The sequence below is a fragment of the Netta rufina genome, assembly GCF_964035555.1.
Source record: "Netta rufina genome assembly, chromosome: 1".
NCBI lineage: Eukaryota > Metazoa > Chordata > Aves > Anseriformes > Anatidae > Netta > Netta rufina.
In genome coordinates this window covers 115489173-115516014 of record NC_140123.1, presented here as the reverse complement: position 1 = coordinate 115516014, position 26842 = coordinate 115489173, and the positions used below count along the sequence as shown (strand labels likewise).

General features: G+C 42.9%; 1 protein-coding gene across 7 annotated transcripts in view; it reads left to right on the top strand.

Annotated features, from left to right (window-relative positions):
• Positions 1-26842, top strand: part of BBX (BBX high mobility group box domain containing) — a 132554-nt gene that overhangs the window by 49058 nt on the left and 56654 nt on the right. For 6 of the 7 annotated variants that reach the window (XM_084304595.1, XM_084304597.1, XM_084304596.1 and 3 more), the window contains one exon: positions 26537-26707. In XM_084304595.1, coding sequence (XP_084160721.1) covers positions 26546-26707 — 162 coding nt within the window. In that variant the 5' untranslated portion in view covers positions 26537-26545. The other variant, XM_084304600.1, reaches the window with a different exon arrangement.

The following is a 26842-nucleotide window of genomic DNA, read 5'->3' as shown; positions in this document are numbered from 1 at the left end:
GTGAGTTGAACACAGCACAAATGAGCCTCTAAAGATAAATTTTCCTCCCAAATGCTAGTCATGGACTGCTGCAGTTATTTTGCCTTATTAAATGGCCTGGTAATTATTCGTGATGTCGGGTTTCTGCAGCAGCCCTGCACACCTGTCAGGCTGCCCGTTCTACCAAAGCACCTCTGCAAAACCAGAAACTTGTCCTGAGGGTCTCTGGCTTGGGAAGAAAGCCAGGAAGAGCCAAAACAGGCAGCTAAGGAATTGCATCAAATTCGGCTTTATCATCCTAAAGAGACTTTTGGGGCTGTAGGTTAGCTGTAGGGTCTCCGTGATGAATAGGCTGAGCGCAAAAGCTTGAGGAATGATAGGAATTTTCTTTGTTTGTCCTCTGGTAAACTCAGCTTGGGACTTGAAGTTAATTGAGTTCTTCTTGGGGCCTCACCGTGCTCGATAAAAGTGAGGCTTGGGCCTGATCCTGCCTCTGGCAGCCTCTGAGGCTGCGGGTGGGGGACAGGGAGCTGGGTCACGCTCGGAAACTGGTCCTGCCGACAGAACCTGGCCAGGAGGTTTGGTGACGCAGAGCCGGGGCTGCCGTCCGTCTGTCTGTCCGCTTGTACGCCTGTCGGCTCGCCTCTGCTGTGGTAATAGGGCTCAGAGCTAATAAAGCTCTCCCCGCCAGCGCTGCCTTTGTCTGTTGAGTCAGAAAATGCCAGTTCTCCACCGCCACTTTCACGACTGCCTATCTAGGGAAAGGGTATTTACTCCTAATGCAATTTCATGCATTCCTACCTCCTCCATTTTGTACAGTGAAGAGCAGTTTGGCAGCGCGCAGTTTTAACTTGGGACAACCCGGCACAAATGTATGCAGTTAAAGAAATCCAGATGAGATTTCGAAATGGGTATTGTTCAGCATAATAAAGGGATGCAAGCGGGTGTCTGCACTGGAGGTGAAATGTCCCCGCTCGCTGCTGTTGGCACAATTAATGAGACATCAGTATATTGATTTTTTTTGGTAACATGTAGGTTGCTGTTGCATGTAGAAGGGCTGGACAACTTAGCAAAAAAGAAGAAGATATTTTGTAGAGTACAAGGTAAACTTCCTGCTAAATTTGTTGCACTTCTAAATTTCCTTCTTTTGCAGCCTCTTCTTTTTTCAGGTTGCGTGTGTGTAATACAAATAACATATAATAAATAAGTTTCTATATGTATTTAAACAATGAATACTGAATAGGCAGCCTGAAAATTTCCCCTCTCAGTGCTGAGGTTATGGAAGTGAAATCCATGCCCTTCCTAGTGTTGCTCTCTAAATGTCTTCATATGTCCACCAGACTAAGGCCAGGAAGCTTGCTTTATGCCCAGGACTTTGCTAAGCAGGAGTCCAAGAGCTTCTGTGTCATTCTCTGGTCTACCCTCCTCCTTAGCAGATGAGGAGGGCAGTTCCAGCTGCTGCGGTAATTTTATTACAAATGGCTCAGGATGCAATAAAGAACAGGGCTTGTAAGTGCTATTACGGCCTCATCCTACGCTCTGAATGTCATCGTGCAGGAGTGGGCAGCTGAACATTTCTGTTGGAGCACAGGACCAATCCCAACCATTTAAAAACAAAACCCAAAAAAATGGACATCCAAGAATAAAGGTTGCTTATTGACGTCTTCCTCTTTAATGCAGTTTAAGGAGGATGCTTTTTCAATTCTGTGGATTTCAGCTCCTATACATTCGAATTACGTAGGGAAGGAAATCAGAAGCCGCCAGATCTCAAGAGTTTGCAACATGCTGAAGGGGTAGTCTACATTTTCATACCCGTGTGCCTGAATTGAACAGAGAATATGATTTGGAGGTATGAGAGACTGCCTCCACAAATGCCACAGAGCTAGCTACGAAGCTGTCTGATCTGACAGCAGGGGTAGGGATGTTCCTGATTTTGTTGCTGGGGCTGCTCTGCAGGCCTCCAAGTGTCCTCCGTCGCAGAGCGAGGGTCTATAAGAGGATCAGGGCTCAGGAGATATCTTCAGTAATCTCCTGCTGGACACACGAAGAAAGGATGCATCCGGTAGTGCTTTCATGTTCTTGGCCTTAACCTGTAATACAGAGATGACAAATGCTTGCTTCTGCAATGCGTGGTTCTAATCTGTGAAGAGATGATTTCCTTTTCCCCTCTTGATTCAACTTGAAATCAAACATTGTCCCTTTGAAAACACAGTTCCTCTGGTCTTCCTTTTTTTGGTGTTTGAATTTGCATGTTTCCATTCAAATCAGAGAAGAGCAAACGCCACCTGTGTTTTTTTGTATTTTGTTCCTTTATTTTTACCTCGCTTGGAGACTATAGTAATGTATGTCTTCGTTCAGCAGTCAGTAGACTTTCCTTTTTCATGTTTTTTCTTTGTTGCCTTCCTCTAACAAACCATTGGGCTATCGTGGTGCCCAAGAAAACCAAGGCAGATCGGTTTAGTCAGGTGAGAACAAAAGTTTTGGACTCCCCTGGTCAGCTTAGCAATATGATGTGAATAAAACCTTCCTGCATGCTTTTTTGTCTGTCCCACCTTATCCTAGACTCAGGAAACATCCAGATTCAAATCCTTCAACACTCAAAGGAAAAGAAAAATAGTGCTTTAATATCACTCAATTTGCATATTTCAGGCACTAGAGGGCACACTTGTACTTTTGTGAATAAATTAATAACTGTAAACAGAAATAATAAGAGGTAAAGATGTAGAAATAGATGCCCAATGAAAATAAACATTTTGATGCACATTTTATAATAAAGCAAATAGAAAATAACTGTTTTTGCTTTAGCTAAAGATGTTTCATTAAGGATTTCATTGTTGCTGTGTGTTCTAAATTGCTTTGGTGCTCTGAAACTTGCTGACTGATTTTATGTGGAACAACATTGATAGGAATGGTGGGCAAGCTTCATTCCCTTTTATATGTACACTGCCTCATAGAAACTGTGTATATGTGTACGTTCTGTGCTCACACGTTACTGCATATACTAAATTTTCCTTTCAGTGAACTAACAAAAGAATATTGCAGTTAAAAATCGATTGCCTGCTACTGAGGTCCAAGATCCTCATTATTGCATTGCATCTCTGTAGTTCTTTCCCAAGCGTGAAGTTTGAGTGCAGTTCTGCCGTGCAGGTGAGAAGCATTTTGCAGTGGTCTAACAGAAGGCATGCACCAGCAGAAAATAAAGCCAAACTTTGGCTTTTTAAGGTACAACATAAAGAAACATCTTGAAAATGATTAACACCATTATTATTTTTTCAAGTGACATTGAAGTTAATGAAGAGCAGCTCTCCCAGTCTCTCCCAGTCCTAGAATTTCATGCCCACTTACTTGTCTTAGCTATGCTTTCCCTTTTTTATTCCCCTGCTAGCAGGTATGCTAATAAAATACAGTAATGGAGTTGATTTGCTCAGTGCTGTCTTGTGGACAATAAACATAACTCTGAGTTATGGCTTGTTATCCCAGATTTTGAAAATGGCAGGAGAACATCTGGGATGTGCCTAGTAGTAAAAGGGTCGTGTTGCAACAGTGCTAGAACAGCAGCAGTGTGATCCGATGATGGAGGCGTTCAGTCTGCTGATACCTGGCATAAGAATGCTAGTGGGGAGGAATTGCCAGCAATTTGTGATAAAATTCCTTTCCATACACAAGAATGTGTAAGAAATGTTTTTGAGATGTTGCTATTAACACCTCCTTTCTTCATGGTTTTCATGGTATCTAATGACTCTTTTATAGATTCAGCTCTCGAATTATGTTCATTTAAATTCCTGACTTAAGTAAAACCCCATATTTTTTATTTTTAAAAGCTTACAAGTCCCCAAGGCTTCAGAATGAGGCACCACACTAAAGAATTTGTAATGATAGATTTGGCATCATCAAGTATGTTGACTTGGTCACATTTACCCAGGACCTCCTCTGGTCCCATGACATTCTCTCTGTAATATTGTACCTTTTGCGTGCCGCCTTAATAGTGTAGTCCAACATCAAGCATTTTTATAGATTAGAGCAACAACACCGAAAGGACCTTTCCTCATCTTTTTTCCCCCTGAGCACGCTGTTTATTGTGCCTCTTCATTTTCAGCTGCTCTATTGCAGAGAGTGGTAAACATCCCCCTGAAACAAAAGCGGTGACCTCAGTTATGCACAAACATACTTCTTGGTTTGGCAAAGACCTAGTGAGTTGCAACGTTCGAGAGAGCCAAAGCGAAGGACATGCGTGGTGTTCACACATAAGGTTGCAATGCAGCAGGACTTCTTCCTTCTATTATAAAGAACTCATTCAATGACCTCTGTTTTCTGCCTTTGTTTCTTTGTTGAATAATTCCTGCAGCTTGGACGAATGGGTACTGAATTTGTGTGGCTTGTTCAGAACGGAAGGCCTAAAATGTGAGATAGGTAACAACTAAGCAGAATATACTCAAATGGAAGATTTTCCCACCTCCTAAGGAATGCTGAAACTTGGGTGAGTTGTGGCTGAAAATAGAAGAACAATTTCTTTACTCACCCATTGAACACACTGTAAGAAATTGTGCCCAGAGAAGCAAGCAGTGTCATTACTTTTTACCAAGAAGCTTTTTACTAAGCTGTAAGACACTGTGTATAGGATAGAAAACACCGATCAGGTACTGCATACGGTACCAAGGTGATAGAGATGCTTTAGACTGAGGAGTGGGATAGTAAAATGAAGGTTAGATGCATTGGAATTGGACTGACACCTTCAGGTCTGATGTGTAAAGTTGCTGGTAATGGCCCTTGCCCAGCAGGGTACCTCGGGGGCATTCAATGGAAACTGGTGTGAGCCTGCTTATGTTTGCCTTCTACAGCCAGTGGGTCCTGGAAGGAAACTCTTGACAAAGATTCCCAAGCAGTAACAAGAACAGTTGCAGGCAGCAAGACGAATTTCAATACTGGCCCTGCACCCTCTTCTGATACTTGCAAGGAAATAAAATCCCCTAATCCATTTTGCATGCCTAAATGTGTCCCTGTCCCTACATCGTCCACAGGGGTCTCCCGGATCCAGGGAGAGCTGGGAGCTGCTGCCGCAAGGGCTGGTCGCCACCCCTGGAGCTGGGTGGTGGCTGTTGAGGCTTCCTGCAGCATCGCCATGCTGTTTTCCCCTAGCGGGTGGTGGTTTGGTTCCTGTGCAGACATCTCTCTGCAGGGTCTCAGTGCTGTCATCGCTGCTGCGCAGGGCCTTGGCCCGTGGTTAATGTGTTCCCACGTGGGCAGCTGGCAGCTGGTGCTGGTGTGTCCCAGAGGTGGCTGCGTAGCAATAGCAGTGCATGCCATGGTTATATGGCTCTGCTGTGCCCCCTTTATGGGCAGACACCTGCACTGCATGACACCTCTTTCCTCTACCAAACAATCCTGTGTCTCTGGGAGCGGCTCCCATATGCTGGATTAGGAAAGAATGGCGAGGCAAAGAGGTTGGTCCCTTTAGTTCAGAGTGGTCTGAAAGCCCAGAAGCATACAGATACCACTGTTGTCAGCCATCCTTTCACAAATATGCGTGGAAACTTGTGCAAGCCATATAGGCATTCATGTGGAAATAACATCTGCTCCTATAGATAATGTTGGGAATGTGCCTTATACCAAGCTTCTTCTTTATTGGAGATTTTGTTGCATGATTCATTTATTTTGGGGCATAATCTCAATTAACCTGTAAAGAGTGTCTTTTCGCTTTTGATAATGGTCATTGTTACCAGATTTATTATTACTGAATCAGCCCTTTCGTTGCTCACCCTGTTCCCTCTACATGGAAAGCTATGGAGAAAAAAGAGGAGTTTCTTTGAAACTCAACACTGCAAAGATAATGGGTTTATATCCCCCCTCTTCATCTAGTGTAGAATAAATAGTAGCAACCTGTCCTAATTCTGATGGATGCATGGGCATGTCAGTAGGTGCTCAGCCTTACTTTCTGTTTCTTTTCAGCCTCTGAGAATTAAAATCTGTTAAGAGATATCTGGCAAGACTTGGGATTTGTTGGGAGGTGATGGTGATGAGCGCTTCCCACAGCTCCTGGCTCATGTCACCTCCATTGACGTTCACGTTTGATTTTTCAGATCCAGCCTAAGCAGATGAGCCCCTGACAGGCTGGGGTAGGATTGCGTTTTCTGCTTCGTGTGATTGATCTATATTATATGCAGGATCGTAACATACAACATGATTAGCTGGGGTAGCTCTCAGACCTGTAGCTTCTTTGAGCCTTTTGTAATTCAGAGGTTGGTTACTGCTTTGTGTGGCTTTCTGCATCAAAGACACGAGTTTCAGATATCCTTTAAGGTCCTTAGACCAAGGGATCCTCACGTCCCTCACCTCCATGCAAACCAAGCAGGTGAGCGGTGTCCCGATGGCTGTTGCAGGCAGCCATTGGGTTTCTGCGTTGCCTGTTGCCATGGTGCGTCTGTTCTGCGTGGAGACGGTGGCCTTCGGGATCCCCGGGGGCTCCTAAGCCCGTGTCTCCGGGCTCGGACAGACGTCTCTGGTCTGCAGCTCTTCAAGGGTGTTTGTGCTGTTAAGACTGTCGTGCCTTCACCAGCACCAGTCTCTTTGCTGGACGTACGGTGGGTGCTCGTTCCTTTTGTCAGGCGGGTGTTAGTTCAAGCAGCAGTCGCCATTCGTCCGTCAGTCCTGAAGGGAAAGATGGTGGCTGAACTTGGCTGGTCTGGGACTGTGAGCTCAGTGGGCACAAGGGGTTCATTAGTAACGTGGGGCAGACCCTTCAGCTACTGTGAATCGCTGTAGCCCCCTGAAGAAAGTGGCCTTGAGTTTGTGACCTGTGACTTCAAAATACGTAACAATATTGAAGAATGTGGTTATTAGTTGTGGCATCTAATACTGTCTGGCTGTTCAGGAAGATGAATACTTCCCTATTTTCCTCCAGTTCAAGTGATAATTGTATCTTAAATACAGTGTTAGATTAAACCTCAGTGAATCCAGAGCTGTGCTACTCGTTCACGTAGGAATTGAGGAGTGTGGTGTGCTCCCGGAGCTCAGGACAGACCTTGTTTGCTCTTGGCCCTGTGCAGCAGCTTTGCTGGGTGTAGATGAGCTGGATAACCAGGGTCTGGCTGGCACCTGATTCTGTGTATCTCAGCCTTTTGGCAACGTGTTCAGTCTTCAGCAAATGGGTTGGGTAATGTCACTGATCTGCAAACCTGCATCTCCAGCCCTGCCTAAAGGCAGGATAGCTTTACAGGACTGTAGTGGTGGCGAGCCTCCTGCACTCGCTGGCCAGCTGCTGCTCAAACCCCCTTTTGTATCATCAGGGACATGCTGAGAGCTGCCTCTTACGTGTTGGGTGTGTGGCAGGCCTGTGGCAGAGCACACCACGCGCCTGAGGCCATGCACGCTGTTCTTCCAGGCAGAGACCTGTGTGTAGTCACAGTGGTTCTCTGGGACGCGGACACCTAGTGGGTGTCCAGGCGTGGAAACCAGCCTGGGGCTCTGGTGGGATGGACCTTGCAGGAGATGACTTCTGCAAAACACAGCTTTGACAAAATTTTGGTGACTGAGTGTTCAGATCTAGTGTCTGCTGCTTCTGCTGGGAGTACTCTTGTTTCCAGGGTGAGGTAAAGTAGATAGGCTTCACAATAGATAGACTTCACTCTTCCCATTGATATTTCTCCTTTCATTTGGCTTTTATAAGCCAAAAAAAAGTGCTTGACCTGGCTTTTGCTTTGGGCTAAAGTATGGTCAGCTGTGCAGCTCCGCTATTCAAACTGCAGCAACTTAGTGCTGTTTCTAAGCTCATAAATCCGTTAACCTAAACCAGAATAATGAACTCTCTGAATGATTTGTCTTGTGAGCCTTCAGCTTTGTGGCTTCTTCCATCAGAAATCAGTCCAGTTTTTGTGACACACTGACAGGCACGTATGTCTGGGATGTAAATTCCAACATTTGGTACAGCTTGCCCTTGCTATCCTTTGAGCTTTGAAGAACCAGCCTAAGCTAACTGAAAATATGCAACCATTAAACTAAAACCAACTTGGATGCTTCTAATTCTTATTTCAACCTACTACTGTGAGTTCCTGGGTAAATAAGGGCTTATTCTTTTACAAGCAGTGTAATTTCCATAGCCTAAACAAGTAGGAAATTCTACAAGTCTGCTGATATGAATTTCCATACTTGCCTATGAAAAGTTACATGACTCAGGTAATCTTGAGTAAGCAAAATGTCAAATACTAAACATTTGCTGGGTGATGTAACTGGCTTTTACTTTGTTGTGGAGCTTTCATACAGTACATCTCGTCACTGAGCTCTAGCAGGCTGCAGCATAAATGGTCTGAGATGCATCTTGCCAGATACTAATGTCATGAATTATCTGAAGTGATCCGTAATTGAGAAGTCTATCTTTTTCTCTGAGGGTATGTTTAAAAAAAAAAAAAAAAAAAAAAAAAGGAAAAAAAAAACACCTTTTGCACACTCTTGTAAATGTGTGTACAGTAAAGTAACAAGTTCCATAGAACCTCAAAACCTGAAAATTGTGCATGTCAAACTCTATCTGAGCTATTTCAATTTAGACATTATTTCACTATATGTATAAGACAGCAGTAAAATTCTAATTTATGGCAAATTGCATATTGTTTACTCTCTCTAGTGAGACCATTTAAAAACAATCTGAATTCCCTTATGCCTTTATAGCACAAAGCAAAAAAAAAAAAAAAACTACGTTAGAACTCTTATCAAGGAGGAGGTTTTTTTTAAAAAAAAAAAAGTTTTTCTTCAGTAAATACCTGTTCAAGGAGTGCGCAAGATGTTTGTCCATGTTGTAGATTCTGCAAAACATGAATTTAAAAATCTAAATATTTATCTGTTACTGGAATTGTAAACCTTACTTTTCCGTGCAACAAGGAAGGCACAATCTCAAATTGTCTGAGGGTGATTGGGAAAACTCTTTGAATACAAGGCCAGTCAGGAATGGTCTATCTCTAGTGCCATCTCTTGTGCATGCTGATTTAAAATTATTTTTGAGCCTAAGCTTAGTGTAACCGTATAAATGTTTATGGGACTTCCTTAGGAAAACGAGGCAGGAAAAAAAAAAAAAAAAAGCTGTTTGTTTTGATCCCTTATCTCTTCTCCAGAGAGGTGATGTTGCAGGGTTGTATTTTTTTTGGTGTGGTGTTTATTGCAGATAAAAGATTGTCTATAACTTTATGTGTAAATATATCATTCTAATATAATAAATGCTAGGGGAAAAAAAATACTTCAGTGGATGGTCCTTCTAATTAAAAAAGGGATGTTTTCTCAGGCATTGGACTGCTCACTAACTTTTTTTTGAAGCTGAACTTGGAGTAAATTCAAGTCTAGAGTTCTCTGTAAAACAGACATACCACCTTAGGGCTTCAGGAGACATCCTGAAGGAGGTTTGGTGGGCAAGTTGTTTTCCTGCTGCAATGGGCAAGTTCTCTGCAGGAAGGTAAGAAAGTGCAGGGTGGTGGTTGTTCTTGTCTGCAGCTTAAAGCACCTTGCCTGAGCGGTTCCCGATGCAAAGAGGAAAGAGAGATTGGTTTTGGAGGAAAACTAAAGGCAGGTTGGCCACAGGTGATGAAACCAAAATGGGAAATATTCCCCGATATGTGACCACTGCATCATTTACAATTACTTTGATGTGATTGATTCTTTAATTGATAATTGTCTGCTCACTAAATTGTTATTAAGAGGGAAAACCTTCATGTCATTACTGTATCTCTTGGAAGGGAAACCAGGAAATTCTTCTCCACTTGAAGAGATCCAGTCCTTAAGTGGAGAGGAACAGGCTTCATCAGCAATTCTTCTCTTCACAGAAATAGTTCTGTACTGATAATTTCATTTCGGTAAGCTCTATTTTACCTTAAATGCAGGCACAAATGGAGCTTCTACTTGGCTGGTAGCAGAGCTGCTTGAGTTCATGATCTAGCATACGTACATAGTTAGAGGTAGATGTATCATGTCTGAGCACATATCTGTATTTCCATCTAGGAATCTCTTCATAAGAATGTATTTCATAAAGCTCATAAAAACTTCGGAGGCATTTACAAAAGCTCAATTTTACGCGTTAAACGATCAACAGAGCTCCCCGGTAGTGATCAAAAGAACTGGGAACAGCAGTATTCCCACCTTTGTTTCTCTGTGGTCATAAAGATATGAAGATAAAAACCATAATGCCTACCTGTAATCTTAACCATCCAATCTTGTTTGAGGTGTGGTTTACTTGTGAAGTGGCTTTTTTATGTTGGCTGGAGGTTTGCTGTTTTGTTTTTTTTCCACTGCAGAACTCCAGAAGCAGTTTTCAGCACCCAGCTGGAGCCAGGCTGTTGGTGTGTTTTCCATTGCACCACTTCTTCTTTGACTGTTGGTTGAGAACTGTGAGTTTTAAATAGGTAATAAAGTAAACAAAATGAGAACCCAAAGTTTAAGCTCCAAGATGACTTCTTCTTTCAGTTTTTATTAACCTCTGGTGCTTTCTTGTTGGTTCTTCAGAAACCCTTGCCAAAAGGAGATACAGAGAAACAATGCAGGCTGAGATCCTCTTTTCTTGACAGCACTTTCTGAGTGCAGCTATTCCAGTTTAGAATTATACTCAATATTCTTGAGGTGTGTAAGGCTTTATGTAAAAAAAAAAAAAGAAACAGCTGACAACAGAAATTCAGAAGTATGCTGTTTTCCACACCCACACTCCTGATGTTTGTAATGAACAAAAAGAGCAGAGTCCCAGGCCATGGGACCTGGCAGCAGAGGGAACCTGTGTGTTTTATATGGTAGTGTTCTCTCTCCAGACCTCAGTGCTAGCAGTGCTTACACTGCATGTTTCCCTATAGGTGTTTTTTTTTTTTTTTTCCTTTTTTTCCTTCTAGCTAGTTGTATTGTTACTGGAAGTTTGCCATTGCTACTGTGGCTTGTCTTGAGGCATCCACTTTTCGAGGAAATATTTCAGTGTAAATGTTCTACAGAGTACCTTGCCTTCGTGTTTAGGGATTCTGGTTGTGCTCTCAGTCTGTTTTGTGGCTCGTTTTGTTGTTGTTGTTTTTCTTTAGTGGTAGGCCTGTGCACTGAAAGTGTGAATTCAAGGTAATTTGAAATGCTACTTTGGAAGTAGTGTGTTTTTTCCTCTAAGCTGATTTTGCTCCTGTTCTGAGAGTATTTACAATGATGAGAACTCATTTGCCCTTCTTAAGCTTTAGCCAAATGTTTGACTTGTCATAATTGAGCTGTGATATAAGGCAAACTGAGGTATTTAATGCCAATGTCAGAAAGAGTTACCAAAAGCCAGCTTTCACAAATCAGGTTTTATTCTTTCAGACTGCAGTGAGTCATTTAATCTGACACAATGAAAACAGAAGTAGAAAAGATGCTGAAGCAAAGAAGTGTCTGATAGCTCATCTTCCACTTTTCACCATCCATAGGAAAAAAAAAAATACTGGGAGCAAGTTTTTAAGCTATTTGCATTGTAACTTTGCTGAGGTACTGTGGTGTTGCCTAAAGAGCAAGAGATCGGGACTGTTACTGTTAATGGAGAAAACAATATCGTTAAGAGTCCACTGAACTAAACAAATCCCCCTGCTGCATTAATGTAGTAACATGAAGAGGGTAGGATTGAGCAGATAGCTTGGCACATCTACATTTACGTCTGCTTCTTTCCCTTACCATACTGTCCCGGTGTAAATCAGTGGAGGAGCTCAGGTTGTAGATAATGCATGTGGTGTGGGTGGGAAGATGTGCTTTCTCCTAGAACACAAGGAACCATAAGCTGAGGAACGAGTATTTTCTCGTCCACGGTAGCCTGCTGTTACCGATAGACAAGAGTGTTCAGAGAAACCCATCAGTTTCCCCGGGCTTTTGAAAATGTTGAGTACTCATGAGAGCAATTTTTTATGAGTGGTGAAAGCCTAAATGAATTGTGGCTTGTTGGTTGCTATATTAAGAGCTTTTTTTCTTCTTGTTGAGATTTTTTTAGATCTCTTTTTTATAAAATGGTTAAAAGTATCCAGCTTTGCTAATTGTATTGCATTCTGCACAGGCATCAAAAGATAAAGGACTGCTCAGATTTTCAGCGATGGAGATTTCTGAGATATTGCTTAATGAGTGGAACGTGTTTGGCATTCCCTGATCTATGAAATCCACCCATTCTGAGAGGGCTTCATTAAGAGCCCATCATTTAATATGCACGAATCTACAGCCAGGTTTGAGAGGATTTTGTATTGCTTAGTGTAGTGCCCCAGCACTTACAGAGTTTTAAAATGAAAAGAAATCCCCTTTTCTGCTTCCTGAGGAAGTTTCAGTGCAAACTTTGACTGCTCATAGAAAGAACTATCCCTGTTGATTTTAGGTGTTTGATTTTTAGAGGTTGGCTGGCGTTAGTCTCTTGCAAAGAGATCCTTTGTGTCTCCACATAAGGCTTGTGAAAGTCACATGTGTCACAGAGATCGCTGCCAAATTAATACATCTCAGCAGTTCCAGAGTATTTAAAAGACCTGCCACCTATTTTCTTCCAAACTCCAAACTATGATAAAACAGCAAGTTAAACTAAGTTATAGTGGAAATTTGAATTGGAAAGTCTTGCCCAAACTAGTTGAATGAAGACGGACATCTTCACTGTTTCCAGTAAGTGTTTGATAAGTAAATCATGCTGGGTCATCTGCAATTGCTTACCACCTCATCAAGGACCTAGATTATCAGGAAAGACTCGTTTGTGTTAAGGCACTTGAGCATAGAGCAACAGACGTCAAAACTGGTCTGTCCACAGCAGATCTGTCAGGATGTTCAACACATGGATTTTAGAAATAATTTGTTCATCAGGTGCCAGGCTCTTATCTTACTCTTAAATTGCACATACAGCTTGAATGGCAGGCTCACTCACTTGCTCTTGCTGTCTTGCTCACTCAGAGTTTTTCGGGGTTTCCTTGGAATCACAGTGACTGCATGCTCTTCCCTCAACTGAAAAACAAACTTCTTGTCAAAATACAAAGAAAACCTTGCACTGAGTCGAACTCAGATTTCCAAATATGATGGAAATGCCTTGCTGTGTTTTACATCTCATCAATGTGTGTGTCGGGGTGTGTGTGTGTGTGTGGAAGGTGTTTGCCAACTTGGATTTATAGTACTGGACAGCTTTCTGAAAAAAAGTAGAGGAAGGGTTGGACCAAACAAGCTGTGCTACCTGTTTTCCAGCTGCTGGTATTTCCAGCTCTTCTGCACGTAGAATTACTGACAAATGCGCTAACATGGTTGTAATCTCAGGTTATTACAGGTCAAATAAAACAGCGTCGTCATTTTCATGGATCATGAATGAGGTAGAAACCAGACCCTGGGGTGTCTGATTGTGTCTCTAAGGCACAAAGAAACATCTGGGAGACAGCAGGCTGGCCAGCCTCACCTCAGTCCCTGGGAGGACTGTGGCACTTGTCTTTGTGGAAGTAATTTCCAGGCACGGGAAGGACAAAGAAGGTGACTGGGAACAGCTAGCATGGGCTTACTGGGGGCAAACTGTGCCTGGTCAACATGACGGCCTTGTGTCATGAAGTGATGGGGGCAAGAGACTGCAGATAAGGGAAAAGCAGTGGGGGTTGTTTACTTCAGTGGTAGCAAGTTTTTTGAGGCTTTCCTTAGCATCCCTGGGCCCAAACTGTTGCAGACTGGATGGACAGACTTTCCTGCTCTGCGTTTCTGAGGCTGTGGGCCCACATCCAAGAGTCAGCAGTGAGCTGGAGGGAGTGTAGGCAAGGCCCACCAAGGTGGCTTGCTCTGAAGCGTGTGATGTACCAGGCTGTGAGCACTGGTGATGTCTGAGAGGAGACAAGGATGCTGAGGGAGGCCCCACTTGACTCCAGCTATCTAAACACCAGTTGCAAAGAAGATGGAGCCAGGCTGTTCTTAGAGATGTATGATGAAAGGTCAGGCAAGAGGCAGCAGTCACAAACTGCAGCAAGGGCAATTCTTGTTGGGCATAAGAAAATATAACATTCATCATGAGGGTGATAGAACAGGAGCCAGAGAGGTGGTGGAAGCTCCATTCCTGGGCAGCCTATGGATGTAGTCTTCACTATTTCCCTTTTCTTGAAATAATGATTTTTGTGCATGGAAATAAAATATATACACATTTTGGAAGGGGAAAGATGCAAAAATATTTGCCTTAAGTCCTTCACATGCTGCCCATGTCAAATCCCTAGCTTTAGGTCTTTTGAAGTGGACTTGGCTGCATCATGTGATTGTCTTTCACTGAATTAAAAATAAGTCAAGTCTCTTTCTTCTTAGAAGAGACTTTTATGTTCAGCATAACTCAAAGTAGTGATGCATTTTTGTAACATTGAGTGTGCTTTTGGCTTGTTCCTTGCTTGTTTCCGATGGTTTAGTCCGAAGCTCATTTAAGAGAGATTTTTATGGAAAACTCAGTACCTGACAACTGTAGCTTAGGGCATAAAACTACCTCTTTGGAAAAGAACAGACTTGATAGCTTGCTTTCTTCCACAAGTCTGAAGTCATTCATGTCCAACACCCAATAAGATTCAGGAGAAAGGGGCTGTAAGACTGCAGTGAAAACGCCAACTGTTAAACATGAAGGCATTACGGTACACATGCCTTATCTCCGTGACTATTACTTTCCATTACTCAGGATGTTGTGACTGATACCACAATTCACGTGTCTCTGAAGTAAAAATCAATTTTTGTTTTTACATGATTGTATGTAAGGCGCTAAAAATAATTTAAGGTATATGACTTTGGTGTTAGACCTTTTTTATCAAATTAAGTTACTTAAGACTGCATTCAGATTTGTAGCTTTTTTTCACCTGTATCTACATTCTACCTGCCAGGAGCAGTGGACATGCTTGGTGTTGTGTGGCATTTTGGGGGGAGTTCTCTGCCAGCTTGGCTCAGATCCTTTTGTTGGTGGCCTCTGAGTGGGCGTCTCCATGTGAGAGGTTACATTAAATTCTCTTACCCTCAAAAGGGCTCGCAACCCGCAGGCCAAAACTTCCATGCCTTCCAAGTTAAATGGATGTTTTCATTCAATTAGTGTATTGAGTGCTGAAGTGCAGCATTTTCTGCAGTGAGATATGAAACTATGGGACATAATTATTTCTTTTCTGTGCTGTAGGTGTTAAAGGGGGATTTCAAAGTGCTGAGTAGCTGAGAGCTTCTTTTGAGGGCTAGACCTGCAATAAGATACAACTCCTTCTGAGGGTTTTTAAGTAACATTGTTTATTCATTTTTTAATCTGTGCATTATGAAATTTTACTACTCTGGATGGCATTGTGCATGCCCTGTTTTTATACTCAGGGACAGCTTTGTGATTTTCTGAGTCTCCAGGTCTTTGTATTGCTTTTTATCTAACTGCTCAGAGGTGTTTGCACTAGCCTGTAAGTATACTGGACCTGCACATGGATTATTATTTCGATGCTGTTGGACAGCAAATAGACACATTCCACTGTATGTTAAAGGGCTTGTACCTATTACACCCGATCACTGCCTCCAACTCATAAAGCGAGCCATTTCCAGGTTCGTCTGTGTAGGGTTTTGCTGGCACTAGCATTAAGGTTGCTGGCAAACATCACGGTGTCAGCGTGGTGGAAGGCTGGTGCACCCATCTCCAGGTGCCACAGGGACCACCAACATGGGGCTCGTGTGGTTCTGACCATTGAGCACCTGAGCAAGGAGTTGCACCCGCAACGCCATGTGCGTACCCGCATCTCGCCGTCTGGCCTCACCATGTCCACAGCACCTGCAGGTGGGTGTAAGGAGCCCCGTGCTGGAGGGGATGTTTAGTGTAAAGTGTATTGCAGAAGCAGATGATCATTGTCCTCGTAGGATCTCAGAAGTCAATTGTGAAGCACCCCAAATACCTTTGTTAGATGGTTGACTTCTGTGTTTATGCCTGGGATTTCCAGGCAGAGATGCAAGCACATAATGTGTCTGTGCATGCACATTGTGTCCAGTACTTGATGTAGCCTGCTGGTGTTGCACAGGTTGTCTATGTGCCGGGTCCTACAGCCTTAATGCTTCGTTGAACACATTGTGTTGCATGTATGTGGCTATTCAGTCACATCTGCTTGGCCTGATTAACTATACCGAGAGAATAAGAGGATGTTTGGAGTGGGAAGCTAACAACCTGAAGTAACTGTTCCTATTATCAAACTAACTTGCTAAGTCACCAAACTTAATCGAGTATTAAAGTTCTGGGCCCGTGTAAGATCACAAGTTGGATTTGGTGTACAACAGAAATCTCTTGATAAAGCATTGTGGATTTTTGGCTGTCCTTGCTGCGAGGACTGCTTGGAATAAGATCATGTTGTAGCTTTTTATTCTCCATTTTCTGAAGTGGGTGGTTGAGGCCCCAGCTATTTACCGATTTTAACATGTCAGAATTTCCTTTGTCATGATGAGAAGTCATTGAGCTGCACTGAAAAACTCAAAATAACGAACTGGTAGTTTCTATGGATAACTTTTCCCCTTCTTTTTAATTCCTTCATCCTGAAAACAGCTGTCTTCTGGCCCAAATTCAGTCCACCAGAACGCATAAACTTAGGCTGCATTTATGCATCTACTTAACCATTGCAGAACCAAGAGTCACATAATGTAATAAGTGATAAGAATAACAAACTCTTTAAAGAATTTAATTTAGTATGTAACTATTTGTAAATATCAAATGGAAATAAAAATGAACGTAGCCACTAGATGGCACTTGAAAATTGGGTATTGAGATGGTATATCAACTCTTAAAATCATCACAGATTTTGATAGATTTTATGTGGATCTGCACAGCTCTGAGAGATGGTGGTATTTCCCAAAACAACACTGAAATTCCTTTAGCTGGATCTCCTTCTTCTGTGATTCAGTTACACCACTGCACTAAGGAATCTAGTCTGCTTTAAAAGCTTGTTCCTGATGCTTAAAACGCTGCCTAGAAAAAAAAGAGGAATACTTGTAAAACTGAAAAAGATGTGCAAATTTGGTTTGGCTTCCACTTGTTTTTATTTATATCTAACTTCTTAACAATTTGGTTCTGTCCTGACTTTTCTTGTATTCTGCCTGAAATGAGACACGTACAACTTACTTTGACAAAGTGTCATTGCTTGAATATTTCTTTTAATGTTAGCGCAGGCCAATAGCTAGGAAATCAACCCAGAAGTCTTCGGGGGTGTGGGTTCGGGAAGGGAGCCAACTCCAAAGGCACATCATTTTTCTACTTTTCCTGTTTTATTTCTTGGTAGGGGGAGAGGGTGGAAGGAGACTGAGAATTTTGTCCCGCAGAAAATGAGATGGTAGCTAGGAATTTATTTATCAAGTGAATCTTGTGGTATTTCTGTCAGCGATCATTGCAGAAGACTGTTTTATTTGAAACTCCATGTAGCCTCTTTATTGTTGTTTCTGATATGCATGAGTTGCATTATTATGATTTATGAGCTAATAATATTGGAAGATGAGCAACGCTGAGTAAATCCTGTCTGTAGCCATTCATTCATCTTGATCCCGCTTCCGTAGGAGCAGCGGGTGGTCGCTGTTCCGAGTGGTTGTTTGGACAACCATCTTAATCTATTGTACGTGAGTTGAAGAAAGCAAAAGTAGATAAACTGTAATACTCAGTTGTGCAAGAATGTTTTATGGCCTATTAAATATGTATTAAGGGACTAATTCTTCCATTTGCTTACACAGCTGTATATGGTTCCCCTGACACTGGTAGCAATTATGACTGAATTTTATTATGAAAGCTTCGCTGCGCACATGGTAAACCTTAGAATGGCTTACAGTAGCGATGGACACAGCCGCATTGTCTGCTTTTTGTGGAAGACGCTAGGACACAATCAACAAGAGGTGAAAAGGAGAGTCGAACAATTTTCCCATTCAGCTCTTCTCACCCTGCGATGTCTGCAGCAGTAACATCTCCTCATTTGTGCTGCTTTGCACTGTGCTAAAGAATTCGGTTGTGTTCCTGCCGTGATTGGGCCCTGGAGCAATTTGTATGCCTTCTAATCAAAGATGAAAATAAAGCTTTCAGATTGGCAAGTCAAAAAGATCGGCTTTTTGTAATCCCGTTCACCAATCAAAGGATCTCATTCTTCGAAGGCTTGGAGCAATATGCCAAGCCATCCCTCTTGTTAACATAAAATTTCAGTTTGATTTTGGGTTCTTATCCGAGGGGGCCCGTCAGCGAGGAGGCTTTTGCTGAACTGCAGATGCCCCCCTGGGAATTTGATGATGCGAGTACACATGCACCGAAATTCATTAAGTATTTCCTGTGGCCGTTTTACCTGTGATCTCACTGGCTGTAAAGCTCTTTAGGCTGAGATTAACTGTTTAGTGATTCGCAAACGCTAGAGGGAAGCTCTAGTGATTCAGTTAACAAAACACAATGATTTTCGTTGCAACGTGACATTAAAATAGCAGCAAAAAAAAAAAAAAGCACAGGAATGACAGCTGTCTTTCTAGAAAAGCTGCTCTTTAATTGGGCTCAGGTAGTCAGTGCCTTTGTTTCGAATTTCAGGTGTTAGTCTGCTCACCTTCTAGGGTCTGTTCGCTCTCTGTCCTGGTGCGTCAGCAAAAAATAGGAACTGAAGGAGCTTCCAGACTCCATCCCCTGCGCTTCGTGACCCAGAGGTGTTGACCTGCGGGGCCGTGGAGGTCTCTGTAACACGGCACTGCAGTAGGTTTAGCTGTGGCCTGTGACTAGCTGGTTGCCTTTTGTTTTTTTTTGTTATTTCTGCCTCTGCAGCTGCTGAAGGCTGAAATGAGTCCTGTAACAGTAAATGTCTCACTGTATCTTAAATTCAAGGAAAAAAAAAAAGGCCTGTTTTGGTTAAGACATAGGTCTTCAGACAAGAGCTTTTTGACACATGACTGGAACAAAGCCATAGTCTGGGAAAAGATGTTAACACAAAGGGAGGGTGCAGTTGTGGCTGGTTGTTTTAAACTGTTTAAATTACGTACTTCTGCAGGGGTCTGTTTGGAGGCGTTACTGCAATTCAAACGAAGATGTTAGTGATTTGCACCCCCAAACTGAGTGAGGCAAGGCAGCTTCTCCCATTTGGTGCGCGAGAGCTTTGAGGCACCGGGGAGAGGAGCAGCGCTCCCCTCGGCTGCCCCAGCGAGCCGTGTCCTGAAGGCGATGGCATGGAAATTGTTGGGTGGCTCAGCCGCTTTACCTGCTTTTTATTTTTATTATTATTTTTTTAATTGTGTGTGGCTGTTGGCAGTGGGGAGGTTACGTTTAAAAGCACAGACCTTAAGGACGAGCTTTCCATCTCCCCACTGCGCATGTGGAGAACTGCCAGAAGCACCCCCCTTATCCCCACCCCAGGCCGGGGCAGATTTGGAAGTAAACCCCTCCAGCTCCCTCCTTGCCCACACTAACACCATTCTCTTTCTCACTGGGCTTCATTTCCACCCGTGCTCAGCTTCATCCCTCTCCCAGAGTCCCAGGAGCACCTCATCCACCTCACCGGCTCTCCCTAGGCCTTTGGCAAGGGCATCGCTGCAGGAGCTGTCATGGTGCCCCCGCCTCCCTGCAGCAGGTATTCACCACAGCTTCCAGCTTTCTGAAGCACTTGCTGGTGGCTCTGCGTGAGCAGGGAGTAGGCACGCAGCCACAGCAGCCCCAAAATGGCTGTGGGTTGCAGGCTGGCCTGCAGCCCTTGCTTCCCCTTTCCTCTTTTGCCATGTGGCTGTGGAAAAGCTGCCCAAACCTATGTCCCAGATGCTCCTTTTGACCCCCTCTGTATCTCCATGGCCGTACCGTACCGATGCTCACCTGCGGAGCAGGGCTTGGCCTCCTACGTGCAATTTCACGAGCGGTGTTGGGCTGGGTGTGGAAGTGGTAGCAAAGGGGCGGGCTGCCCCTGAGGGCTTCGTTAAAAGCCATCCCAAAATATGGCAGGACCTGGTGTGCCCCGCCTCGGCAAGCGTGTTTCAGAAGTCTTTTTTTCTGCCATGGGATCCTTTTGCTATTGTGCTTTAAAAGTGTAAATAGTACTTGAACTCCTGACTGCTTCTGGAGGTTGTATTTAGGGTAAAGCATGGTAGAAAATAAAACGCTGACTGTTTCCCAAACCGTTTCTTGCTTCCTGAAGGTTTCTTGTGTAGATTGAGGAGTTGATTCCTTCAAGCCTGGTAGTTGGTACCTTCCAGCACTAACAGATCTAAAATACTTGTACTGATTGGGTTTTGCTTAATAAGTAGTTTTTACTTGGTCTTCAGACTGGAGGTGAAATAAAACACATGTAAATAGAGGTGGGGGTGAACAAAACCAAAGCCACAATTTTAGTTTCCTGCTCAGTTTACTCATGGACGGTAGCAATAGCATCCAGTTCCCAAGTGGTTTGCCTTTTGAAGGGAATATTTGTAGCAGAGAGAGTTTACCCCTCTTTCATTTATTTTAATGAGGATGTTCCTAACAAACTCCTTACAAAGCAAAATATTATTTTATTGCATTTTTTCTGATTGTCTTTTATAGAGGAAAGAAAAACTAGAAAAATGAAAAAAAAAAACACACTGAAATCATTATTTGAAGTCAGCTGTTATTACATGACTGCAGTAGATCACACATCTCCCGACTTTTCAAGCTATGTTTTTTATTTGTTTGTTGAAATCTCATGGAAAGATTCATGTTCATTTTAATATCTTTTATAATACAGTTGCTTGAAGTGGTGACACAAGCACATCAATACAGAGTCCTCCTGGCACAGCACAGGCAAATGTTCCCATGTAGTAAATGAAAGTAGTGTGAGGGTTTGTTGTGCCATCCTGTCTGTCTGCTGTGGCTTCCATTTGGAAAGCAGATTTGTAGAGAGGCAGCATTTCAAATGCCCTTACAACTGTTCTGACTGATAGCTTGGAAGGATTAATGATGCCAATATTAAACAAAACTATAGGAAATCCATGTAAAAAGGCAAGTGAACCTTAGTTACACAATTATTCCCCCTATTTTTTAATTAAGTCATTCTGATATCAGGTGTGTTGACGTTCTTGGTGGGCTTGGATTTAAATGTTATGTATTTGAGAATAACAACTTGGAGTTGCTTTCCAAGCGAATAAGGAATAGTTTAAAATCATGTATCGAGAAGGAAGAGTGTGTCATTAAAAATTAAGTAAGACTGGTTGCTGACTTGTTGCTGTGTTGCAAAGCATTGCACGTGGTGACAGCCATTCCCAAACCTCTGCCAGCAAGCAGAACTCTGCTGAGTCTCAGCATGACCCCATTAAGGCATCACATCCCCGAAAGTTAGAAAGCTCATTAATGGCTTTCTGCTGGGAAACAATAAAGAATACATTCACTGACTGGTCAGTAATTAGTACTGATGAGGTTTTATCCTTCATTACAGAAATACTCTGGTTCAGTTTTTCCAGAGCTTAAAAAAATTACTTCTGTAAAACCCTTTTGTATTCACTTTGGTGTCATTTTGCCACCAGCAGTGTCCTTTTCCTTTTATTTGGTAATTCAAATACCTGTTCCTCCCAGTAGACCCGTGAGACAGTGGCCTCATTGCCTCTTCTTCAGCTTCTGTATTGACACAGCTCCTTTCATTGGCTCCGTAGCCCCCAAAACACGGAGGCATTAGTATCATATAGTTCATTCCTCTTGTCACTCTTGGCTTTATAAAGTCACTCTTGTTTTTATAAAGTAACAGAGAATTTCGATAGTGTTTAAAAAAAAAAAAGTGTGGAAAATCCACTTCAATTTTTCCCTTTGCTGCTTTGTGCCGGTAACCTGTATGGACTTAGCAGAGGCCCAGCTGGATTCCTGGAGAAGTGGTTGTAAGGTAACAGGAAAACAAATTCATTTCCACTGTCCGAATGGAAATGAGTGTTGCAGGAGATGAGGCGTTGTGCTGAGAGCCTTCCAACACACACTGTGTTGTAGTTGCACTTCAGGTCTTTGTGACTCTGCTCATGTAGCTCTTGGATTTCTTGCCTGTAGCCTGTGTTATGGCATGTGTCTTGCAGCGCTTTGTTACTTTTAGGGCCGTTTTAAAGAGTTTGGTGTTGGTGAAATACGAGGAGATAGTTTGGGGAACACCTGGTGAGTGCGGCTTGTTCAGTGCTAGGCAATTCTGGGTGGCTGTGAGGTCAGGTAGTCCTGAAATTAGGAGTGAAGAAGTCAGTCACCTGTCTGCTGGGTTTTGTAAACAACAGAGGAATGTAAGAGAAAAGCGAAACTTAATGAAGGTAATAAAGCATTTGTTGCTGATGAATATTGTAAAAAGGAAGACTTACAGGTGCATAATGGAATTAGAAATGTCTGTCATAAAAAGCTAAGCAATTAGCTTTTTATCTCCCCACCTCTTTCTCCCATCCAGCTCTTTTCTTAAGGTATGCTGTATTATTTTTTTTCCCCTCTGAGCCCCTATTAAGTATATATATTTATAAGACATTCAAGAAAATTGTGACTCTTTGATGAACATTTCCAGGACCAGAAACGAAATCTAATAGCCGGCACAAAAAATCGGGAAAAAAATGGTTAAAATCTTTTTATTGGTGCAATACCTCGGTAACATTTGACCTGTATCTGCATCGAAGGTACAGATGCATAGAGCATCTCTCTGAAGGTGTATCTTGCTGTCGATGGATCACGAATATCAGCCTTGACAGGAATCCTCTGGTGGTGTTATGAAGCCTATGTAGCTTACTTCAAGCAAAGCTGTACATACTCTTGTCTTGTCCTTTTTGGTATATTCCTTCTTTTTCCCTCTGTCTGCCACTCTATCATGCTGAAGCCAAAAAGTATCTTGTAAAATCTTGTTAGCTGGCTTTAATATTCTTCTTGCTAACTTCTAGAAGTTACTAACTCTGCCTTAAAAGACGTGTGATATTTTTAGTGATGTTGCAGAAGTAGTTACATTTTTTGTGATATGGTTCATAAGTTCCTGTTGTTGCAAACTGCGCTTGGAGTGCTGTGTATATTTTCTACTTTTTAAGCCACAAATCCTGCGGAGACTGCCTGTGACTTGTTCTGTGACTTTCCCCAGAACTGCTAAATTGCCAGGCCTAAGCACATGCTTCAGTTTTTGTAGGTTCCAAATAATTTCCAAAGGGATACTTGCCAGCATGCGGGGATCCCTGCGAGGGAAAGCAGGGGTTGATGTTTCTGCCCACTTCTCTCTGCCAGCTCCTTTTCTCCCATACAAAACAAGAAACTAACATGCTGTTGATTATATGTCAGGGGAAAAAAATGGGTAAACCAGCTGAATCTGAAGGTTCCAGTAAGTGGGTTCCATTGATGTTTTGCCATTCAACAAGTAATTAATTCCAGTAAGACTTGCACTGTTGCTTAATGGTACACGCGTTCACTTGAGCATTGAATGTCTTGTGTACGTAGTTAGAACATGTCTTGCCAAAATCGTCCATGCAAAAAAATAAATGAAATTGCTCATGTTAGATGTGTTTTCCATTTCATTAGATTTTTTTTTTTGGATGGGACAGCTCCTCTCAGAATTAGATGACTGTGTGTGAGTCCAGCAGCAGCGGTGGCAGAAATACCCATGCAGCGTGGGGTAATAGTATGGAAGGTGAAGCAGTCCAAAAGAAAACAAGTTCATCACACCATGTCAGCTTTCTTTTTACTTAAGAGGAAAAGCTCTGTGCAAAGTAATAGAGAATAAAAACATTTTTCATAATGTCAGTCCTGTGTGGACTGTGAGAGACATCAGCAAAAAGTCAGGACCAAAAAAGGGCTTTGAAACGTAGGTCAAAACTTACGAGAACTTAAATAACCAAAAATGGGGAGGGGAGAATATTTGAAAACACAAGTGTTAAAAAATAGCAGTGGAGTAGTTTATCTCCCCGTGTTATGAATTACACCCCTATTTTCTAGGAAAGAAGTGGGGTTATAGGGAATAGAGTAGGTAGGTTGCCTGGGGTGGGAAGGCTTCCCGACTGTGCTGTGGAAGCAGTTTGCAGTCCTCCCATCCCTGGGGCCAAATCAGTCCGACTTCTGTTGTTAGGTGATGCAGACTGAGGCTGTTGCAGGCATTTGCTCCAAAGTTGAAGAGAGAGAGACCCTGTGTCTGTCTGTAATGAGTGCTGTCCGTTAAATAACCAAGCTATGGCTTTGTGTCTGAGATCTACAGGATGCTCGTTCAGCTGATAGTGTGAGCTGCCGTGCTAAAAACAACTTCTGAAGAGCAGAACTGTTGCTTTGGTGTGACCACTAAGGTAAAATAGATCACAATTTGAGAAAACAACCTAATTAACATGGCTGAATTCCTCCAGCTGAGCATACGCTTCTCTTTCACCACTGGTGTGCAGCGAATGCTGGTTAATTTATTCTAGGTTAATTGGATGTCCAATACCTAGCCTACATGTGTGGAAAACAAAAGCAATTATTCGTGAGCTAGGTGGTAATAAAGAGAAATAATGTGTTGAGAGTCCCTTACGGGTTTGAAAGGTAGCCAGTGCTCAGGTTCCCTTTTCGCCTGCCGTGTCTGGCATGGAGCATAGGTAGGGTCTTAAAGAGATGGAGAATTGTACAAAATGCCCTGTGGGATTACTTATGTCCTGTGAGATTTTCCGACTTCTCTTCAGGAGGGCAGGAGGCAGAAAGCTGCCAGTTAGAGATTATGTTGAAATCGTGTTAGGGCTTCAGCTGTGATTTTTAAAGGAGGATCATGGAGGACACTTTGAATGTTAATTTAGCTTCATACTAATGAGGTAGAAGGCTAGCAGTAATACTCATTTTACTTCTGAATGACTAGGCAAAAACCACACAGAGGTAAACTTAGTCCATGGTAAGGGCTGGCACAGCTGACTCTGTCCCATCCATAGCACCCTTCCCGTGCTCAGAAATAGGCCACGTGCATTGCTGGCTGAAGTAGCAGGCAAATCCTTGTCATATAACAAACTCTAAAGTCTCGGAACAGTTAGAACAGTAACTCAGACACATTGTTGGGCTGTGTCGGAAAATACCTGGCATGGCAAAAGCAAACAGAGACATTTAGCATTTTAGGAGGAGACAAAGGTGGGAAGTGCTGTGCAGAACAGTACGTGATGAAGTTGACTGTTGGATAGCAATGGTTTCAACCTCTCATTTCACAATACTGGATTGCTGCTTGATCCTTCTCACCTTTTAATGTCGTCTTGAAACCAAAGTTGTTTCTGGGTATTTCAATCCTGTTGTGTTCGTTGGATCCTCTTTGCAAGTCACAGATTAAAGATGGGGTATGGTGCATGATTATGTGCCATATAACACGTGCTGAAAGGACAAGTGTGGCTTGCAGAAAGTGTACAGCAGAGTGAATGTGCCATGAATGTGCTCCGTGTAAAAGCAGGATGCTGGGCACTGCAAAGGGGGGGCTTAATGGACAGCTGCTAAGTCACAGGGCAGCCCTGACGGGGGGTGCAGATACTATTGATAAGCAGGGGGGAAGTAATAAAATGTAATACACGTACAGGAGAAGGACACTTTTACGTATTTAAGTTCAGATGTCTGAACCTTCTTCTTTCAGGGTTCAGTAGTTTTTTCCAGCAAGCCGGGTGCCTGAAGTTCCCTCTGTTTTCTGTGCTGTTCAAGTCTGTGGGGGAAGCAGCTGCTTATACACATTCCTAGAGCAAACAAGGGCATATTGCCAACGTGCCAGTAGTTAACCACCAAAAAAACGCTGGGAAGACAGCAGCAAAAAGCAAAATGAGTGATTGCTAAATTGGTGGGATACTCAGGAAGATGGATGGAGCTGCTATGTCTCTTCCTGCTGAGCACTGCATGAAGTGGTCCCAGCGAGGCGTTTGCCCTAAGTGTGGCACCAAGGCTTGGGCAGCCTGTGTAAGTGCAGTGCAAGTCTTACCTTGGGTAGCATATCTTCTAAGCCATCCTTGAAACTGGTAGCTAGCATGTGATAAGCAGCTATTTTTACTGAGCAGTAAGGTACTCGGATGAGGAGACGTGCACAAGACAGGTGTGTGAATTTTGTTTACCTTCCACAGGCCCTTGCTTGAGCGTATGGTTTGCTGTGCATGGGCTCTCGTAGAGAAGCACCTTGCAAATGTCAGGTCATTTGTTTCAAACTCATCTATGAGAATTTGCTTCCCCTAGGCGAGGAGTCAGATTTCCCTATGGCACTTTTTAATGGTGCTTGGGAAATCCTAGCTTGTAGTGTCACGGGATTCTGCACCAGCACTGCTATATATAAGTGGGTAATCAACAGATGAGTAGATGCTGATACATCCTACTGCTGAAAAGAGGGATTTCCTGGCTTTGTCTGTAGCAAAATATGAAAAAATGGAGTGTGCACAGGTTTGGGGGAGCTCTGTAGACTCTCACCCCCTTGCGTCATGGCGTGTGAGCACTCATGCTACCGATTAGGCAGGAGCACATCTGAGAGCTGGGCTGCCTACTGCCTTCATCTCATCCTTTTCAGCTGCATCTCACTAGCCGACCTGCTGGAAACGTTGAGATGAGAAAGGACACATCCTTGTTGTTAGCGATAACTGAAATAAACCTCTACCTATTAACGTGCAAAAACCTTCTCAGTGTCTTGTGTAGGAGCTCCATGCGTTTGTTACGGGTTTGTCTAAGTATTTGCATGATGGTCATTTGTGCGTAAGGGTTTCTTGTGAACATCTGACTGTTTTTGCACGGCAGGTCACAGTAATGAAAGGCAGTAGTAGGAATAAGGATCATTCGACAGAAGGAGAAGGAACTGGGAAGCGACCAAAAAGAAAGTGTCTTCAGTGGCATCCCCTGCTTGCCAAGAAACTCCTTGATTTCTCTGAAGAGGAGGAGGAAGAAGAGGAAGAAGAAGATATTGATAAGGTAGACTTCATTGGATGCTTGGACTGTAGAAGGTGAATGGTGGGTCAGATTTACCCCAGCTGTGTTTTTACTTTGTGTTTCTTGCTGTTCTCTTTTGCGAGCTAACCCAGCCAATAAAAATAAAATAAAATTGCG